This window comes from Cotesia typhae, unplaced genomic scaffold (assembly GCF_013202065.1).
Source record: "Cotesia typhae breed Kobodo isofemale line unplaced genomic scaffold, CoteBio_Ctyphae scaffold_13, whole genome shotgun sequence".
NCBI lineage: Eukaryota > Metazoa > Arthropoda > Insecta > Hymenoptera > Braconidae > Cotesia > Cotesia typhae.
The window spans coordinates 7,286,194-7,305,336 of NW_027423774.1; the positions used below are offsets into that span (position 1 = coordinate 7,286,194).

At 30.9% G+C, this 19,143-nt stretch overlaps 1 protein-coding gene across 4 annotated transcripts in view; it reads right to left on the reverse strand.

Moving 5' to 3' along the window:
• The window catches only part of LOC141534981 (very long chain fatty acid elongase AAEL008004-like), a 46,563-nt gene that overhangs the window by 18,269 nt on the left and 9,151 nt on the right, over nt 1–19,143 (reverse strand). For all 4 annotated transcript variants that reach the window (XM_074254669.1, XM_074254671.1, XM_074254672.1 and 1 more), the window contains exon 2: nt 7,501–7,633. In XM_074254669.1, the coding sequence (XP_074110770.1) occupies nt 7,501–7,558 (58 nt within the window). In that variant the 5' untranslated portion in view covers nt 7,559–7,633. The remainder of the gene's footprint in view (nt 1–7,500; nt 7,634–19,143) is intronic.

Sequence of the window (19,143 nt, forward strand, 5' to 3'; positions counted from 1 at the left end):
TTGTCTATAAAAAAAATAAATAATGAGTTCATCGGTGAGAAATTTACTATGCATACATAGTAAGACTGAACTTCAATGACTCTATTCAAAATATTACCATAAAAATATAAGAATATCATTTTGTACCAATCAATAGTTACTAGAGACTATAGTAAATTTAGCAATGCAACTGTTACATAAACATTTATTAAAAATTTTCGTAAACTGACAGAACAAAAACTGTTAGTGTGTTTAAAACTTTTCACTATAGTTCCATAGTAAAAATTCTATTGCTCACTCGACAATGAAAATTGATAAAACAGTTTCACGTATTCTGTTTAAATTTAAAATTGTGACTATAAAATTTTCAGATGTCCCATAGTAAACGTATCGCGTCAGTCGTGACGCACGCTCTTTCATTTTTTCGTGGTGCTTTATTTTATAAACATAAGTGTACAGACGCTATCAGTAGTGGTTAACGGTGTAATAAAAATTGCATGAAACATAGTTTTAAATAAATATTAAATCATAAATCCATCAAAACATCAACAGTTAGTAAAAATTTGTAAGATTCATGAATAATAAAGGTAATTAATAAAGTATTTAATAATTTACCGTTATAAATTTAAATGTAAACAAACATCTGTCGGTTAGCCTGCAACCGATATTTTTCTAACAGTAACAAGAATGTCAGACATCCTACAATTGTTAATTTTATCAATAGAAAAATTATAAATCAATTTTATTTATTGTTTATCGTTCTTTTTACATATTGATTCATTTTTTAACAAATTAATTTTGTTGGATGTTTATCATTTTAAATGCTACGCAGTTCTCGTCATATTTGGAATTTCCATACACTGTAAAAAAAGCGGTGTTAAAATGGACTCATTTTAACACCGCTATGTAACACCTGGATATTAACACCGGTGTAGCGGTGTTCTTTTGCGGTGTTAAAAATCCGGTGTTAAATCGGTGTAATAACGGTGTAACAGTAGAATAAATTTACACCGTATCGAAGTATGAATATTACATGATCCATAAAACACAATTATTATTCAATATTTATCAAAATGAGACAAGCAAAATTCATTAAAAAATTTTTAATTTATAAAATTACGCAGAAATCGATTTAATGAATGTTATAAAACAAGCTAACAATATAATGAATGTTTTAAACGTAATAAATTAAAAATTTGATAACTTTGCTTTTTTTTTCTGATATTTCATTTGCACATAAACTCATATTGTAACACATAGTCTCCCATAGCTTACATAATAGCATTATATTATCATTATACAGTCAACGCTCTCTGTATTTGACTCACCCGTACAAGACCATTCTCTGTATTTGACTCGTACTTGTCCATAAGAGCTGTGTAAAATGGTCAAATATAGAGGAAGAATGTGGTCAAATACAGAGAGCGTCGACTGTAAAAGAAAATTCTTTGAATTTCACCGTGAATGGGTAATTCGTAAATTCTTAAATTGTCCCAAAAACGCCCTAAAATTGTCCAAAAAATTTTTCATCCATTAATTACGGGACAAATCTACAGCTGTGCACTGATAAAAATTTTAACTCGACTCAAGAGCAAAAATCTTGAACCAAGAACACCAATTGGAAGAAAATGAATTTCTTGCGTCAAGAGGAAAAATTCTTGAGTCAAGATAGATTCTCATGAATTAAGAAAATTATCTTGACTCAAGAATATTTCCTCTTGGCTCAAGAAATTCATTTTCTTCCAATTGGTGTTCTTGGTTCAAGATTTTTGCTCTTGAGTCAAGTTAAAATTTCTATCGGTGTGCAAAAATAAATTATCTCTATGAATATCATTTAAGAAACGTTCAAAATTATCGTAAAATTGTTCTAAAAATATAATATGTTTCAAATTTGTTGTAAAAACACTCTAAAATCCTCCAATAAATTTTCCACAATTGTCTCAAAAATATCCGAAAAATGTCTCAAAAGTATTCAAAATTTGTTCTCAAATTGTTAAAAAAATGACTTAAGATTATTCAAAAAAGGTTCCACGTAAGATTTAAGGACAAAATTTCAACTAAATTGCTTCAAATAAATTGCATTGATTCTAAAATTATCTTAGAAATATTCCGAAAATCTTAAAAAAAATACTTCAAAGTTATGATATAATTACTAAAATGCACTATTTTGAAGTTTCCGATTATTCATATGATGTTCTAGAATTGTCCTTTAATAATGGTGTTAAAGTAACACGGATCGAAAATTTACATCGAGAGAATTTCACCCATTTTTACATCGAAATTTTTTACAGTGTATATATTTTAATTAAAAATTTTTATCGACTCAATATTTTATTATTTCAAACTTTCTAAGTTAAATATTTACTTTTTTTGATTATTTATTTTTAATTATCAAACATAAAAAGTTTAATTATAAAAATTGTGTCAGTCAAAATATTATCAACACCGGAAAATCTATAACACCGATTTAACACCAAAAAAAAATATTTACACCGCGAACGGTGTTACTACTACACTGATTTCGGTGTTGAATTTAACACCGGAATTATTAACACCGTACACCGCATGGACTTACACCGGTTTTTTTTACAGTGTAGTTGCATTGTTTTTTAAATGAATTGTAATTGTGAATTAATAAAAATATTTGTGTGTCATTGTCTTGGTCGTGGAAACAGACAGCATGAACTATCAGATTTTAATTTTTGTCCTCACTTTGAAGCTTTTGTTCTCCAGAATGAGGAAACTTTTCAATGGGAGTATTGGTCTCTTCATGAATTAACCACCAAAAATATTTTAATCACTGTTAAAATTACAGCTATTGATGGTAACATTCATACACCTAAAACTTGGGTATAAGACATAATAATTTTCATTGTACTCAAAGTATAATCTTATCAGTAAACGTTTTTCTTTAGTCGTTAGTCTTTGTGTTGTGTTTGGTATTTTTATTATAAAAAAAAAAAAAAAATGCAACTTACTTGCATGTTATTCTTAATTAAAAAAAAAAAAAATTGAAAATAGATTTGTTTTTGACTTTAAATTTATATTAGCCGTAAGCTTTAATTATATTAAAACTGTAATAATATGTATAAGTAATGTATTGAGTTTATAATTATGTATAATAAAATTAACAATCAAAATACACCCTATGTTCATTGTTGAAAACTACAAAAATTAGAAAACAAATAAAAAAACTACATTTAAAAAAAATATTTTTAAAAATTATTGCAAACAAAAAAAAATGTTGTTTGGTTTAATATTTTTTGTGATTGCCAAAAATATTTTTTACTCCAAAACTTTTCATTTTTTACAGGCGTTTTTTTATTTTTTTTGCTATGATACGTTCGGAACTTTAAATTGACGCATATTTCATTTTCGGAAATCACTATGGGCTATTATAGAATTTTGTTCTGAGTCAATAAAAATCACTAGTAATATGCACCATTGTAAAATCTAAAATCCATGCAGAATAAAAAATAGTGGAACTTTCTCACCATGTGCGGAAGCTGCTGAATCATCAAAAATTTAGCACCCTCAAAATCTGAGCAATGGTACAAAAATTGCTATGATCATTTTATCAGTGGGAAGGCTTCAAATTGTATAAATCTTGTAACCAGGGTATTTAACCCTCGTTCAATCTGTCGACCCTTTCCTCTTTGAAAAGGGCGCTACTGGGATTTTAGATACGGTGCCCCAGAAACCGGGAAAGCATGAGAGGGGAAATTTAAGGTCGTGAGAAGTTCGAGATGACTGTAAATAACACTGAAACAATCATTTATAATAATGAAATTATTTATTTAATTTCAATAATAAAAATTAACAAATGACAAATTTATTCCTCACAATAACTTTCAAAATTTAACTTAGTACTTAACTGTGAGAAGCTCTTACATAATTTTTCCACTAACAACTTACTAAAAAATCTTACAACTAAATATCGCTCAACTCTTTAATTTTATAAACCTCGTCAACCTGACGGAATACCATAAAATACCACAATTTACTTCGTCACGGACTACCATATAAAATAATATAATATCTCAACTAACAATTAAAACCTTATTCCCGACTGCGCCCCCGACTCAGGCGTCTACGCAGTAGTTTCCTAACTTATTCTGTTGTACCTCCGACGCGGGTGTCTATACAACGTTTTCTAAGTGACTGTCTAGGAAACAGAGAAAGATACCATGAATACCTAGACAGCACTGTACCCACACGCACTCACTCTATTCCATATAAAAATCGTCCCCTGGACGCTAACTCAATTCGCAATTTTACAAATTACTAAAATTCTCTTAATTACTAATCAACTAAATTCACGGATTTTAATACTCTCATAAATTACAAAACTCAACACTTAGCATTTATTCAATACAAAATTTTGATTCACTAAATTAACTATTACTAAATTCCTCAACTAAATTCATTATTCAAATTTCTTAACCTCATTCTTTAACCAAATAAATTTATAAAATTTATTAACCAAATTCATTAAGTAGATTCATTAAATTAAATTCAGCCGAACGGCCTAAAATTAATTTTATAAAATTCCTAATTTTAAATACTACAAACTAAACACGTGTTATTATATTTTCGAACTACAGAAATTTCCAGAAAGACCTTCACTATCCAAATTATACAATTACTTTTATTATTTCAAATTTTGTCGGGATAATTTTAACTAAAATAATTTAATAATGCCAAAAGGCTTGTGACAAACTAACTAAATAACCTTGACGAATAATTTACGTATAAAAGAACCAATCAAAATAAAACTAACGCCTGAGACGGTAGCGATCATTAATTTACGAAAAATAATTACAATTATTCTAGCCTCTTAATTTACCAAATTAAATTTTGGCCTAAAACAATGGTAACAATACCTTAGGCTTAACTTTTACTGTTTCTAACGGTGACTGGTACTCAACGAAGTGGCGGGATCAACGGTTGGCTGGTCTACCGGACTTCCATCGGTGTGTTGGGCTCCAGTGATGATGATCTCTACGTTGAACACTCCTCCTTCACACACTAGTTTTCCCAAAAGGTACTGGCTCCAGAAACTTGAGCAACAGGCCACCAGTTTCACTTTACACACTAACCGACTTCCCAAAAAGCCTCACTGGCTCAAAAAGCCGGCCCTTTTATACCCTCGGGCCCGTCCACTTCTCGAATGTTCTAAGCCCACCACATTGTCCGGGGCAGCGGTGAGGGGATTTTTCGACTTACACGCCCGGTGACAAGTCGAATAATTACTTGTCAAAAATCGAAAGATTAGGGAAAATCCTTACCTACGTGGCGTCAATTATGTGGTTGATAAAGACCGCGGGAGATAAAGTTCGTTATGTCATGAATTGCCAAACTGGTACGAGATAACGGTAACCAAAAGCTCTATCAAAATCGAACTTGACTAGGTAATTCTGTGGCAAGTCCTCACTTTGGTATAATATCGGAATTCCTAACTTGAGCGTTGCCAACGGTAACCGAATCTTTGCCGAAGTTTCGAGCTTATAAGTATCTTGAGGCAAGAGGCCGCTAATTATAATTTTACAGTGTAAACGTTAATACCCCACTCTCACCGCGCGGTCTTTTTAAAAATATTAAAATCAATTAAAATTTATGAAAAAATTGAAAAATGAGTATTATTATTATAACTATCACAAAAGCAAACTTTATACCGAAAAAAGATATTTTCTTTTCGTTTTTGTGCATAACTAACTGAAAAATAATAGTATAAACTTTAGGACAAAGAACGAAAATTTTTTTTGTAGAGTCGTGTTATTGGCATAGTGTCGCGGTATGGTATAGGGCTCTCGTGCGTTGGGTACAGTGTTAAAGTCTCGCGTTCCACATGTAAAATTTTTAATAATTATAATGACAGTCAAAACCGTTTATAACGACATCGCTTACAACGAAGAACCGGGTAAAACGACGAAATTTCGAGGTTCCGTCTTAATACAATATAAAACCTTAAAGCTAAAAACCGTTTATAACGACAAATCGCTCATAACGACCATGGTTGAATCATCATCGAAGAAAAACATCGTTTATAACGTGTAAGACATGCTTTTGCACTTGTAGTTGTGTCTGTATTTGTTTTTCAGTAATTCTGGTTTAGGCACCAGAGGTTGAATAATATACCAATCAATGGACCTACTTTACAAGAAAAAGCGAATGATTTTGCTCATCAATTAGGAAAAGAGAATTTTAAATGTACTTCTTCTTGGATACAACGTTTCCGACTTCGTCATAGCATAGTTAGTGGAAAAATTAGTAGTGAAGCGGCTGATGTACCAACTGGGACCAGAGAAGAGTGGTTGTCAAAAAAGTCACTGTTTTTTGTAAAGGTCATAAACCACGAAATTTTCGAAAAATGGCTTCGAGATTGGGATATTCAATTGAAAACTCAAAAATGAAAAATTCTTCTTGTTGCGGACAACTGTCCTGTACATTGTGCCGTTGAAAATCTACAATTTATTAAGCTAGTATTCTTACCGCCTAACGTGACTTTTTTCCTGCAATCTATGAACCAAGGAATTATAAAATCCCTCAAAATGTACTATAGAAAATTGCTAGTGATGCACTTACTACAAAACATTGAAAAAAACAAAAAAAAATAATTTCACGATTCTGGATGCGATGTTAAATAAATAGTTGTAATGTATTTGTGAATGTAATGAGAACGTTTTTGATTGTTAATAATAGATATTGGTCATAACGACCATCGGCTATAACGACCATAATTCATCGATCCCTCCAATGTCGTTATAAACGGTTTTCACTGTACTCTTAAGGCGAGTGTGAAAAAAATTTGAGTGTTGTATGTGACTAATGTATCTAACTCCATCATCTCCTTCCCCCTTGACTTATAAAATCTACCAATCGGAAAAAAATTCTTCATAGTAAGAAAAACCCTAAAAAGCGAAAAAAAAAATTACCGAACATATAAAAAAAAAAATAATACTGAATAAAAGAAAAAAAAAATTTTTTTTTTTTACTTAATATTTAAAAAATTTCGTTCTAAAGTCAATGTTTATATTTACACAATGATTTCGGCTTCGCCTCGACCAACAATTACATGTGATCTGAGGATTTTCTTATTTTCCTTCCCAAGGGGTGTAATTTTTCCGTAAAACTATTCGAAATTCGAGAACTATTAGAAACGTTATTTTTTTATGATTTTTAACTTCCCGCTAAGAAAATTGAAAATTTTCAAAAATCGGAAAGTTATTGTTTTCACCCCGTTTTGCCAAAATCGAGTTTTCATCAGATCTCGACGTTTTAAGGTCTCATGAAACTTCCCTGACTACTCCCGCGATGCTGTCTGTATGTACGCGCGCGCGCGTGTGTGTGTGTGTGTGTGTGTTGCAGAGATGGCCTTTAGGGTCAACCGTTTTCCAAATTGTTTTTCGTTGTTACATTAATAACAACTTCACTAGGATTTACTTATAACATTGGTTCGTAACTCCTCTAAATCTATGCAGAAATAATTATTTTAAAAACATATAATAACTTTCAACTCACCTGCATTTTTATCCAGAATTTCATGGAATCGATCGACATACTGCATTACAATTGACATTGTGCCAGGAAAATGTGATATTTGTCTAAGTTTACTTACTTAAAAAGCTAATTTAAATACTCTTATAATACAATTCTGAAAAAGAAAAAAAAAATAATAAATTAGTTTGTCATCAATGTAAGACGTATATGTTTATGTAAAGAAGACTCAAGTTTAAAAGTTTATAAACACCCTTGCACGTGTAATGTTCAAGCAGATTCATAATCTTTTCTGATAATGATTAAAATTTTCATCAAATTTATATCGATCTTTCCAAACCATGGCCGTAATTATTTTCCGTATCAAGCATAGAATATGAAGAATATTTATAGCCCTAAAACATACTTCGTTTATTTTACAAAAAACTGCAATTCAAAGTTTACCGCTATACCGTAAAGGTTCGATTAAAACGAAAAAAGTTCTATTCGGCCTCGCCCAATATGGAAAGGTAGATAAACTTAAAAGAAATTATACATTTAATAATAAAAATTTATAGCTTGTGTATTGCTTGTTTTATGAGTTATAACATGCAATTTACAGCATCGCTATAGGATGAGTGACGCAGAATTTATTTAATTAGAATGCCGTGAAAGGAATTATTTTCATGTTTTTGTTCATTTTAAAAGCATAAAATTATAGAAAAAATGTTATGAGAAAAAAACAATATAAGATAATTACATCTGCTTTAAAATAAATTTGGAAGAATTTATTTATTAATTATAAGTTTAAAGTTTTTCAGAAAAATCTCGCAAAATTATGATTATGGTAGAAATCAAAAAATTTTACAAATATTCATAACTTTGGAACTAATAGAATTGCTGATCTTTGAACTTGATCTTGGTATTAAATCATAGGATAAATCCATAAAAGTTCACAAAAATCGGTTATGAACTATGAGCGCAATCTTGTTAATATGCATGAAGAGAAAAGAATAGAATTTATTCCTATGTAGAATGGTAACAATTACCATGTTACATAGTAACGGAAATGTTTGTGAGAACCCTGTGTAAATTTGGTAATAAAAATCTTAGAAATTGTGATAAAAATATGACAATCTTTATTGAATTAAATTCTGAAAAGAATGCTGTTGTTTTTTTATTTTTTTGATGAAAATTTCAATTTGTTATTAACAAAAACATAACCAAAATGAAAAATCTCAGTTTTTCGTAAATAACTCAATAACTATTGGTGATATCAAAAATCGAAAAAAAGATTCTTAAATAGGAAGAAATTTCTGAAAAAAGTCTCGACTCCCGGAACTCTAGCTTCGAAAACAATAATTTTTATTTAATATTAAAATGCATAATGTGCGAAATTTGAGAAAATAAAACATATTATAACCAAATTTTATTCAAATTGTGACATAAGACTAGCTACAATTGTTGGATTTCTAAAGAAATCTACCTAAAAATAGCTAGAACATGTTATCGTATAGTTCAATGATGTGGTTTAATTGATGACCTCGACTAATGATTCAATTGTCAAATGATGCACTGGGCTTAGTTAAATCAATTTACGCAATGAAAAGGTCATACATATATTTTTACGAAATTTCGTTAAAAGTCTAACTGTTTTATCTAATTCCATAACATAAGTTTTCAGAAACTTCGTCATTTTATGTTCCCAATAGATTTGTAATTGATATTAGATCGCGATACGGCTTGTGTCTCAAGGTTGAATTTCTTGACCTTGGAACACCTGAAAATAGAAGATTTACGCAAATGCTAGGAGGTTAACTTATGAATGAGAGGATACTCCACGTCCGAGAGGGAGATACGAAAGAACACATGGGGTTACACCTGGCATTTTTCATTTGCAACTAGGCATTTTCTAGTTTAATGGAGAGTTCTATGGATACAAGCCGATTTAGGCGCAAAAAGAGTGGGCATAAACCGCGGACGATCAATATTGTTACTTAATAACAACTCTATTTATTCTAAGAACTGCATCAAATGCCGCAAATCGGAATAAAGAGTAGTTAATTTGAACAATAAACATTGTTGAAGATAAATTTCTTTCGAAGTCCAATAATCTAAAATGGAGATTATTCCAATTTCCAAACACTTTTTATAAAAATACCATTTCTATCTATCACGGCAGATTGCACCTCGATGACACATTGAAACGTTATATTTTTGAGAATTCAAAAAAAAAAATTAAATATTTTTATTCAATTATATTCTCAAAAGCATAACTATTTTTATATTTAATTCATCTGTCAGCATATACGAATTCCTAATATATTTGTCATTTATATGTCATTGTCATAAAATGTATGTTTTAAACGTTTATGATAGTGGAATATTATTTTATGAAAAAATGGTTATTAATATTTAAAATTCAGGAGTTCGACTTTTTTATACTAACCAATATTCATGTAAATAAGATTTCAATCAATTTGTCACCAATGATAGTCGCAAAACAGAAAAATATCAAAAGACATTTTCAATAGCACTAAAGGTTAATGTTTAGCCTTTAATGAGTAATAATTTATGTAAGTGGTTGTAACCTTAATCTTTTTGTTGCATCAATCAAACATAAAACTAAAAAAAAAAAAGAAAAACGTTGCAGCTCATCGAGGTCATTTTGTGTACTTTGTAAACTAGTGAATACGCACGTTATAACAATTACGCCTACATGTTTCCTCACTTAGTATAAATTCAAGTATTGTATGAATAATTGGTCAATGAATTTGAAAAATACTATCGTGACAGAAAAGTTTAGAAAAATGTTAAATTACTCATAAAATTATGTTTTACATTAAATTTACTTAATAAATTCATAATGATAGTTATTTATGAAATGGAGTTTGTTCTTTATTACAATGAAAAAAAAAAAAGAACTCAATCGCAGATCTAAAATTCCAATGCGTTAAAAACAAATCTTCGGCGTAATCAAAAATTTGGAATTTTTTTGCCAAATGCACGTTCAAATTTTCCGCGAAGAGAGCCTTAGAAGCGGTTACCACATCCAGAGAAGGCAGCTGACACTCAAATTACTCATTCCTGAGTTCGGAGGTAAATACAAACTAAAAAAAGTGGTAATGTTCTAACAAATTATATAAATGATAAAAAATCTTATTTGAGATCATCTTAGATGCAAATCATCGTTATAAAGGAAATTCGGTTCATCAAATTTGGGTATAACTAGTAAAACTTGTGGCCAAACTTTACTTATTAGGTAAGATATTATCGGAAAGCCTGCATTCTGCCAAGTAATGGTAACCGAAGGCTTACTGATGCTAGGCCTACATAAGTTGGACCGAAATAAGTAAATCGTTCGCAAGATCATCGTTTGACTTACCATTGGAATTCTTGACTGGTATCAAGTAACTGTAACCGAAGATTTGGTGGTTGGGCGTACCGACGTCGAACGTAACTAGGAAAATTTGTTGCAAGGCCTCACTCAGACATATCATTAGGAAGCTTAACCCTTTAACGACGAATTTGAACTAAGTGAGCCGCGTGGCATCGGAGTAGGGATCATGTAAAATAAATGTGGAAGGGGGCGTTTCATCAAGAGTGGGGGAAACGTCCAGAAGGCTCAGAGGGTTAATTAGTGCCAAACAACAACAATCAAAAGTTCGAGACATTCGTTTTTCTATTGTCGGCGTAGCTTCGTGGTAAGATAAAGAGTCCTCGTGCGTTGAGCACTGTGTTCAAGTCTTGCGTCAGATATGTGGGATATTTAATAATTACTTTTAAGGCAAGTATGAAGTAGACCTAAGTGTTATGTGTGACTAAGTTATTTAACTTCTCTATCTCTTTTCTTCTTGACTCGTAAAATCAATCAATCAAAAGAACCTTATCCACCTTCAAAAATCCCTCCAAAACGAAAAATAGAAGAATTTAATTTTTTTATCTCTTTTTTATTTACCTGCTATTTAATCAATTTAGCTTTAGTCATAGTCGTAAGTTCAATATTAATCTTTTACATAGTAAAAATAAATAAAAAAAGTAAGCAATGGTTATTATTAATTTTTAATTTGTAATAAAAAAGCTAAGAACAAATAAAAAATTATATTTGAGTCTTTAGTCACAAGTTTATGGCAGTTTACTCCGAGTTCCTGCTTATTTAGGTAGCCAAACTTTAGCCAGATTAAGTTTAAGTTATCATCAGTAAGTTTACATTGTAAACAACCTCCAAAGCAGGGAGCTAAATTGCAGAGGGTCTCGGAACTACGTTACTTTCCAGATTCCGGACTTATTCGACTGCTTCACTTGCCGTAAGTTTAGAATTTTGGCATGCCAAGTTCAGCCCTAATCTCTGCTTCCCTAAGGTCACGTTTTTAAATTAATGATTAAAATTTAATTATAATTGTGAACATATATACATGCAATCGCGTTCATTAATTTAAGTCAATTTCTATAATTGGGGATTGATTGTCAACCCTAAATTTGAAGGATCTCTGTTTAAAATTTCCAATAGGATCCCATCTAAAGTGACAAAAGCCACTTAGAAACCCATAAATTTTATTGGTTTCTAAGTGGCTTTTGTCGTTTTTGATGGGACCTTGTTGGAGTTCTTCAACAGTGATTCTAAACTCTAAAGTTTAAGGCGAATAAATTCGAATGTATTGTAATTTTTTGAAATTTTAAGTAATTTCAACAGTAAAATAAGTAGATAGAACGATTCAATTGTTTAATTAATCTGAAAAAATTGAATTTTCAGCGGAAAAACTAAAAGTTTTATTTTGTCTTTAGGTATAACCTTGAATACCGATGTTCAAGGTATGATTATAAAAAAGCGGTTCATCTAATGAAAAATTTATATTCTACCTTTTATGAACAGCATTTCATTTTTTATAAAAAAGGCAATGAAGTTGATTTTGTTCATGGCGATAATTTGGAAGACATGAGTCAAAAATGTGCTCAGAATAAAAAAATCAAAAATTGCGATAATAGACTTTAATAGCTTAAATACTCAGAATACCTTTTTTTTGTCATGCTAAATAATATTTCGAAGTGCCGTTAGAAAATACAAAATAGTTGATTTTTTCGGCCTAGTCTATTAAATATATTCATCATGATAATTAAGTTTTCATCATTGACTGCAAAAATGTCCCTTTTCTCGTTGGGGTACTTTGTACTGCCGGTATTACTTTCGAAAGTGATCAAAATTTTTTTCTTTTTTAGTTAGAAAAGCTGTGGCGACGTTACAGTAAATTTCATAGAGCTGAAAATTAGTACAGTTATTGGGTTCACTATTACGAATGAAATTTGAAAAATTCTCATCGATTACACGTTGGTTAAAAAATGTTTTCAAGGTTAAAATTTAAAGGTCAAAATTATGCAAGTTATTTTGAATCAACATGTCTACGTAAATTGAGCTCTCAAATTTCATTGAAAAGTGAATATAAAACCAAAAATTAAAAAAAACGTTTAAATAAGTAAATTTTTGAAAAATTTGTTGTAATTTTTTTAGATTGTCGTAATTTTTTTTTTCAATGAACTATAAAAACTTGGAATCGGAATAAGAAACGTTTTCAATATAGAAAAAAAACATGAAATATTCTTAGCGAAATCGAAAGGAATCGAGTTCTAAAAATCTATTTATACAGATATTACTGCATGTAAAAAATAAATTAATCTATTTACACTAGTCACAAAAATTAAGGGATATAAAAAAAATTCCAAATTTTTTGGTGATTTTCAGCGAGCTGTAACTCCGAGGAAAATGATCGCACAGAAAAAAAAAAAAAAAAGCAAATTGTAGCTCCAAGTGTCTAGTTTTTAGATATGATCATGAAAATTTTTTGTCATCGTCAGATCTGGAGAAATCCTAAGAAAACTACTGAAAAAAAATTTTTCGAAATTTTTTTTCGTCTTAAAAAAGGTCTACGGGCTTCAAAAAAATTTTTTCGATTGTTTCGTTTAAAAGCTCTTTTAGTAAATTTAATACCCTTTAATTTGACGTAATCAAAAAGCCTGTACGATAATTTGCCGCGGAGTTATCGTCAATCAAAGCAAAAAGTTTTTTTGACTTTGGAAATCAATAACTCTGGAAATAATGACCGTATAGGAAATCGAAGGAGGGTTTTGAAAACTACACAATATTCTCTATAAGAAAACGTAAACCGCTTTTGAAGAAAAAATTTTTTTGAATTGAAAACTCGGACTGAAAAAAGACAAAAATTCGCATAATTAAGGATATTTGGATAACTTGGTATAACTTTGGATAAAATGGATGAACGAAGGATATCGTTGGTAATTTTTAACTTCAAAGTGTCCCCTAAAATCCCTAAGAAATTCAAAGCGCTGCGATTTTTTGTTCATAGTGCCCAGAAGCTTCAAATTCTGTGTTTTCGCAAAAATCACCATTATGAGCAATTTTGTGATTTTTATTCATTTTTCCATTGAAAAAAATTTTTTTTTTCAAAATTCTTTATTTTTTCGATCAAAGAGATTGATTTTTCAAGAAATTTGAAAAAAAAAAAAAAAAAAATTTTCAATTTTTTTCGAAAATTTTTTTCGAAATTTTTTTTATCAAAAATTTTTTTTTAATTTTTTTTTTTCGTCTTCAGAATGCTTCACTATTGTCAAAAAAATTAACTCAAATTTTTTCTGTCCGCTACAACTGCCTTAGTTTTATATCTCATTTTAAAAATTCAATAAAAACAAATTGATATACCCCCCGCGGAGTTCGGCTTTTCCTCACACAAAACTTGAATTTTACGTTTTCTTTTTAGCCTAAATTCCTTACGTGAATTTTATGTAAGCTTTTCTTTGATAAGCACCTTTTGATATGCCTCGTCGACATTTAGCTGCCACAGATGTGGCTCGCATTGTTACCCTCCTTCAAGAGGGCTACAGTCAGGTGGAAGTAGCAGCTTCTATGGGAGTGAGCCAGTCCGTTATCAGTCGGGCCTATGCCCGATTTAACGCGACTCAAAGTTACGATCGTCGTCCGGGTCAAGGTAGACTACGAATCACTACCGAGCGTGATGATCGAGCTATCATTCGAGAAGCTCGTCGAAACCCTACTGCGCATGCCCACACGATCGCTCATCAATTTCGCAATCGTCGACAACGTCCTCCCCAACAACACATATCGGCATCGACGGTTCGAAATCGCTTTCGAGAGCAAGGACTACGCGCTAGACGCGCAAATCGCGTGCCTATGCTCACTCCACGACATCGCCGAGCCCGATTGGCCTATGCTCATGATCATCACCATTGGGGTCGTAGACAGTGGACCAGTGTATTATGGACTGACGAATCTCGATTTTGTCTTCATGGCAGCGATAGACGATCTCTCGTTTGGCGCCGTCGTGGAGAACGAGATCGGGATGGTTTTACGAGACCAGTTACAGCTTTCAATGGTGGATCAGTCATGGTGTGGGCAGGCGTGTCCTTCAATACCAGAACCCCGTTGGTCATCGTTCGTGGGACGTTGACTGCCGATAGGTACGTCGACGAAATTCTGAGCCACACGTCCTGCCTATGCGCACACGCATGGGGGCAAGACGGTTCATTTTGATGCAGGATAATGCTCGTCCTCACACTGCAGTTCGTATGCGAATTTTTCTCCGCGCCAACAACGTAACAACGCTTAATCATCCAGCGATGAGTCCTGATTTGAACCCAATTGAGCATGTTTGGGACATGCTTGGGCGTCGATTGCGGCGAGACTATCCGCAACTGCACAATCTTCATCAGTTGACTCAAGCGTTGTTACGTTGTTGGCAAGGAATTTCGCAACGTGATATTCGACGATGCATCAACATGCAAGAGCGTTTACGAGCTGTGATTCGGAACAGAGGTGGCAATACACGGTACTGAGCAGTTACTGCCGTGCGTACAGAGGTCATTCGGCAGCTGCAAACAGACAAACACGCAGACAAAGACACACACACACACACACACACACACACACACACACACACACACACACACACACACACACACACGTGTGTGTGTGAGAAGCGTAAATCCGACCGAGCAACCTCCACGTGGTACGCTTTGGGTAACGCTAATGCCGGCGGTAAAACAACAGTCGAAAAAAATTGAGAAAATTTCGAAAAAAATTTTCGAAAAAATTGAAATTTTTTTTTTTTTCAAATTTCTTGAAAAATCAATCTCTTTGATCGAAAAATAAAGAATTTTGAAAAAAATTTTTTTCAATGAAAAATGAATAAAAATCACAAAATTGCTCATAATGGTGATTTTTGCGAAAACACAGAATTTGAAGCTTCTGGGCACTATGAACAAAAAATCGCAGCGCTTTGAATTTCTTAGGGATTTTAGGGGACACTTTGAAGTTAAAAATTACCAACGATATCCTTCGTTCATCCATTTTATCCAAAGTTATACCAAGTTATCCAAATATCCTTAATTATGCGAATTTTTGTCTTTTTTCAGTCCGAGTTTTCAATTCAAAAAAATTTTTTCTTCAAAAGCGGTTTACGTTTTCTTATAGAGAATATTGTGTAGTTTTCAAAACCCTCCTTCGATTTCCTATACGGTCATTATTTCCAGAGTTATTGATTTCCAAAGTCAAAAAAACTTTTTTGCTTTGATTGACGATAACTCCGCGGCAAATTATCGTACAGGCTTTTGATTACGTCAAATTAAAGGGTATTAAATTTACTAAAAGAGCTTTTAAACGAAACAATCGAAAAATTTTTTTGAAGCCCGTAGACCTTTTTTAAGACGAAAAAAATTTCGAAAAATTTTTTTTCAGTAGTTTTCTTAGGATTTCTCCAGATCTGACGATGACAAAAAATTTTCATGATCATATCTAAAAACTAGACACTTGGAGCTACAATTTGCTTTTTTTTTTTTTTTCTGTGCGATCATTTTCCTCGGAGTTACAGCTCGCTGAAAATCACCAAAAAATTTGGAATTTTTTTTATATCCCTTAATTTTTGTGACTAGTGTATTTATAATTTTTTAAACATTCTATTAATATTTAAAAGTAATTTATTATAAATCAAGACTTAGTAGGACTAAATTCATTGAGAGTTATCGACTTATACGAAGACTAAACTACTATTATAAGTATAGAGCGTTACAAGCTGTAGTATAGATAGATATATAGGTAAATGTATGAATACGTGTGATTGTTACGAAACATTTATTACTGACTACTTGAAAGTAATCACCAGTTAGCATCTGACATTTACATATTATGTCGATATTAGATAACACGTACAATCACTCATGTATTGATGATATTGTTGTACAGAGAATAAGTCGATTCACCTCGTCCCTAGTTGCAAAACTGTGGGCGTCTGACAAATCAACCAAAACGCGCTGAGCAAGCAAAATACTTTGTAATTGCGAAAATTGTACATATTATTGCTGGGAATAAAGGGGGCTAGTCAGGCAGCCTATAGCCAAGACACAAGATTTATGACACAATTTATTTTTCACCGGTGAAATTTAATCCGGTTTTTTCAAATTTAATATTTTCAGTTTCTTTTTAGAATTTAATTATCATTGAATATCAATATTGTCCTGTGACAATAATATATTCAGACTGTTTTCAATAAGGTACAAATATGCTTGTATATATGTTTGTGTACTTGTCGATCTACACAAGCGAATGACTTACAACTTATAACTTTTATATTAATGAGGAACTGGAACAATTCAGTTCTCATTTCTCATATTTATTTGCTGACCTGTACACTGATAAAAAATTAACTTGATTCAAGAGCCAAAATCTTGAACCAAGAATACCATTTTGAAGAAAATGACTTTCTTAAGTCAAGAGAATAAATTCTTGAGTTAAGAAATTATTCTTGGTCTTAGAAAATTGTCTTGTTTGAAAACCTTAAAAATAAAATTTTCAAAAACATGTTTTTTTAAGATAACTTTTATATATATATACAATGAAAACAGTGTTCCTTTGACACTCAATAACATCAAAACTATTGAATCTATTAGAATGGGACTGCAACCATTCGACGTGGAATTTTTCGTAACGGTTATAGGTTATTTTTTGAATTCCATCTACCCTTGGCCATTTTTTTTTTTTTTTTTTTTTTAATGAATTTGCAGTCATTTTTTCCCGCCTATAAAACGAAAGACGATCGTTTTTTCGTCATTCCTTTTTTTCTAGTTTATAAGACAGCCGGAAAAATTTCTAACATCCCTACACGGAAATTTTCTTTAAAAGTTACCATTAAATTCATTGTAATCGTGGGACATAGTGCGGCTCTTCTATTTATTACCATTTTTGAAATAAAAATTAAGTTAAAATTCATTTATTTTGTGGTATAGTAGTAAAGGTGCACAAATATTATTTTTAAAAGCAATTACATTAAATTCAAGAACAAAAATGTAAAGTAATAATTTTTTTTTAATAACTACACATAGTTCAGAGAGCGAAAAATGAGTTTTTGAATTTTTGTATTAAAAATAATAGTTAAAAAAAAATTTTTCAATTTGACGTCTCGAATTTTAGTTAAGAGAGTGCCGTCCACGAGTAAGTATGTAATAGCTACCCGGTAAATGTTATTTGTTATTACTATTGAAAATAATGAAAAAAGTAAGGTATGAGCATATGATTATACTTATATTTTACTAAAAAAGCTATAAATGTGGTTATTTAATAATAAAATAAAAAGAAAATTGACTGTCTATATATTGGTGACCCATTTATAACCTCAATCCAATAGATGAACATTGTGTTGACATGTATACATGGTGAATTTTTTTAATTCTTTTCAATTTTATTTGTTAAATTAAAAAAAAACAAAGATGAAATGAAGAAACAGAAAAATAAAAAAATTAGAGAAATGAAAAAATAAAAAGAGAAAGAAGAAAAAGCTGAACGTAAGAAAAAAATTGCAAGAAGAAAATTTAAAAGCAAAGGAGAACAGACCTGTCAAAAAGAAAAAGTCAACATAAAATATTTTCAACGTTGTGTTTTATGAATTTATATAGATTATTAATTAATAATCTAATTATATTAGCGCGCTATTATAGACGCGTATATTTTACGTAATTTACATGAAGAAGTACGACGTGTTAAAGAATAATAAAATTAATTCCCAATATTTTTCGAAAACTACTATCCCATTTGTCACTTTTTTTTTTCTAATTCTATCAAGCTTTAATTTATAGAAGAAGAAATTAATCAATTCATTATTTCTGAAATAAGCAATAAGTTTAAAATATTATTTGTAAGGAGTGTTTATCTGTTGGTATTAGCAGTCCATCTCCTGGCATTTTGGTATTTTACTTCAATTTTTCTTCTCTGTTGAGCACTACGAGATTTTACCAAGTTTTGCTTATTTTTTTCTAGTTAAGGACGTTCATAAACAAGAAAAAGACACCAATAGGTTATGGCTATTGGTTTCTTTCTTACGTACTAGTGCTGCCTCTCTTTACAGACTATCGCTCACTTACTTCCACTCACGCAAAATATCGAAAATCACTAATTTCAATCATTTTTTATAAAAAAGTAAATACCGCTCGTTTATATTATTTTTGATAAAAAATACTTGTTATATCTTCAATTAATGATTCTTAGTTTTTTAAAACAATCCTAAGAAAAGTACTATTGATATTTAATAAAACGTTCGCTTGAACATCGGTCATCCTAGGGTTTGTATGTAAAACATACAAATTTTAAATGCCAATATTTAAAAATTTAGT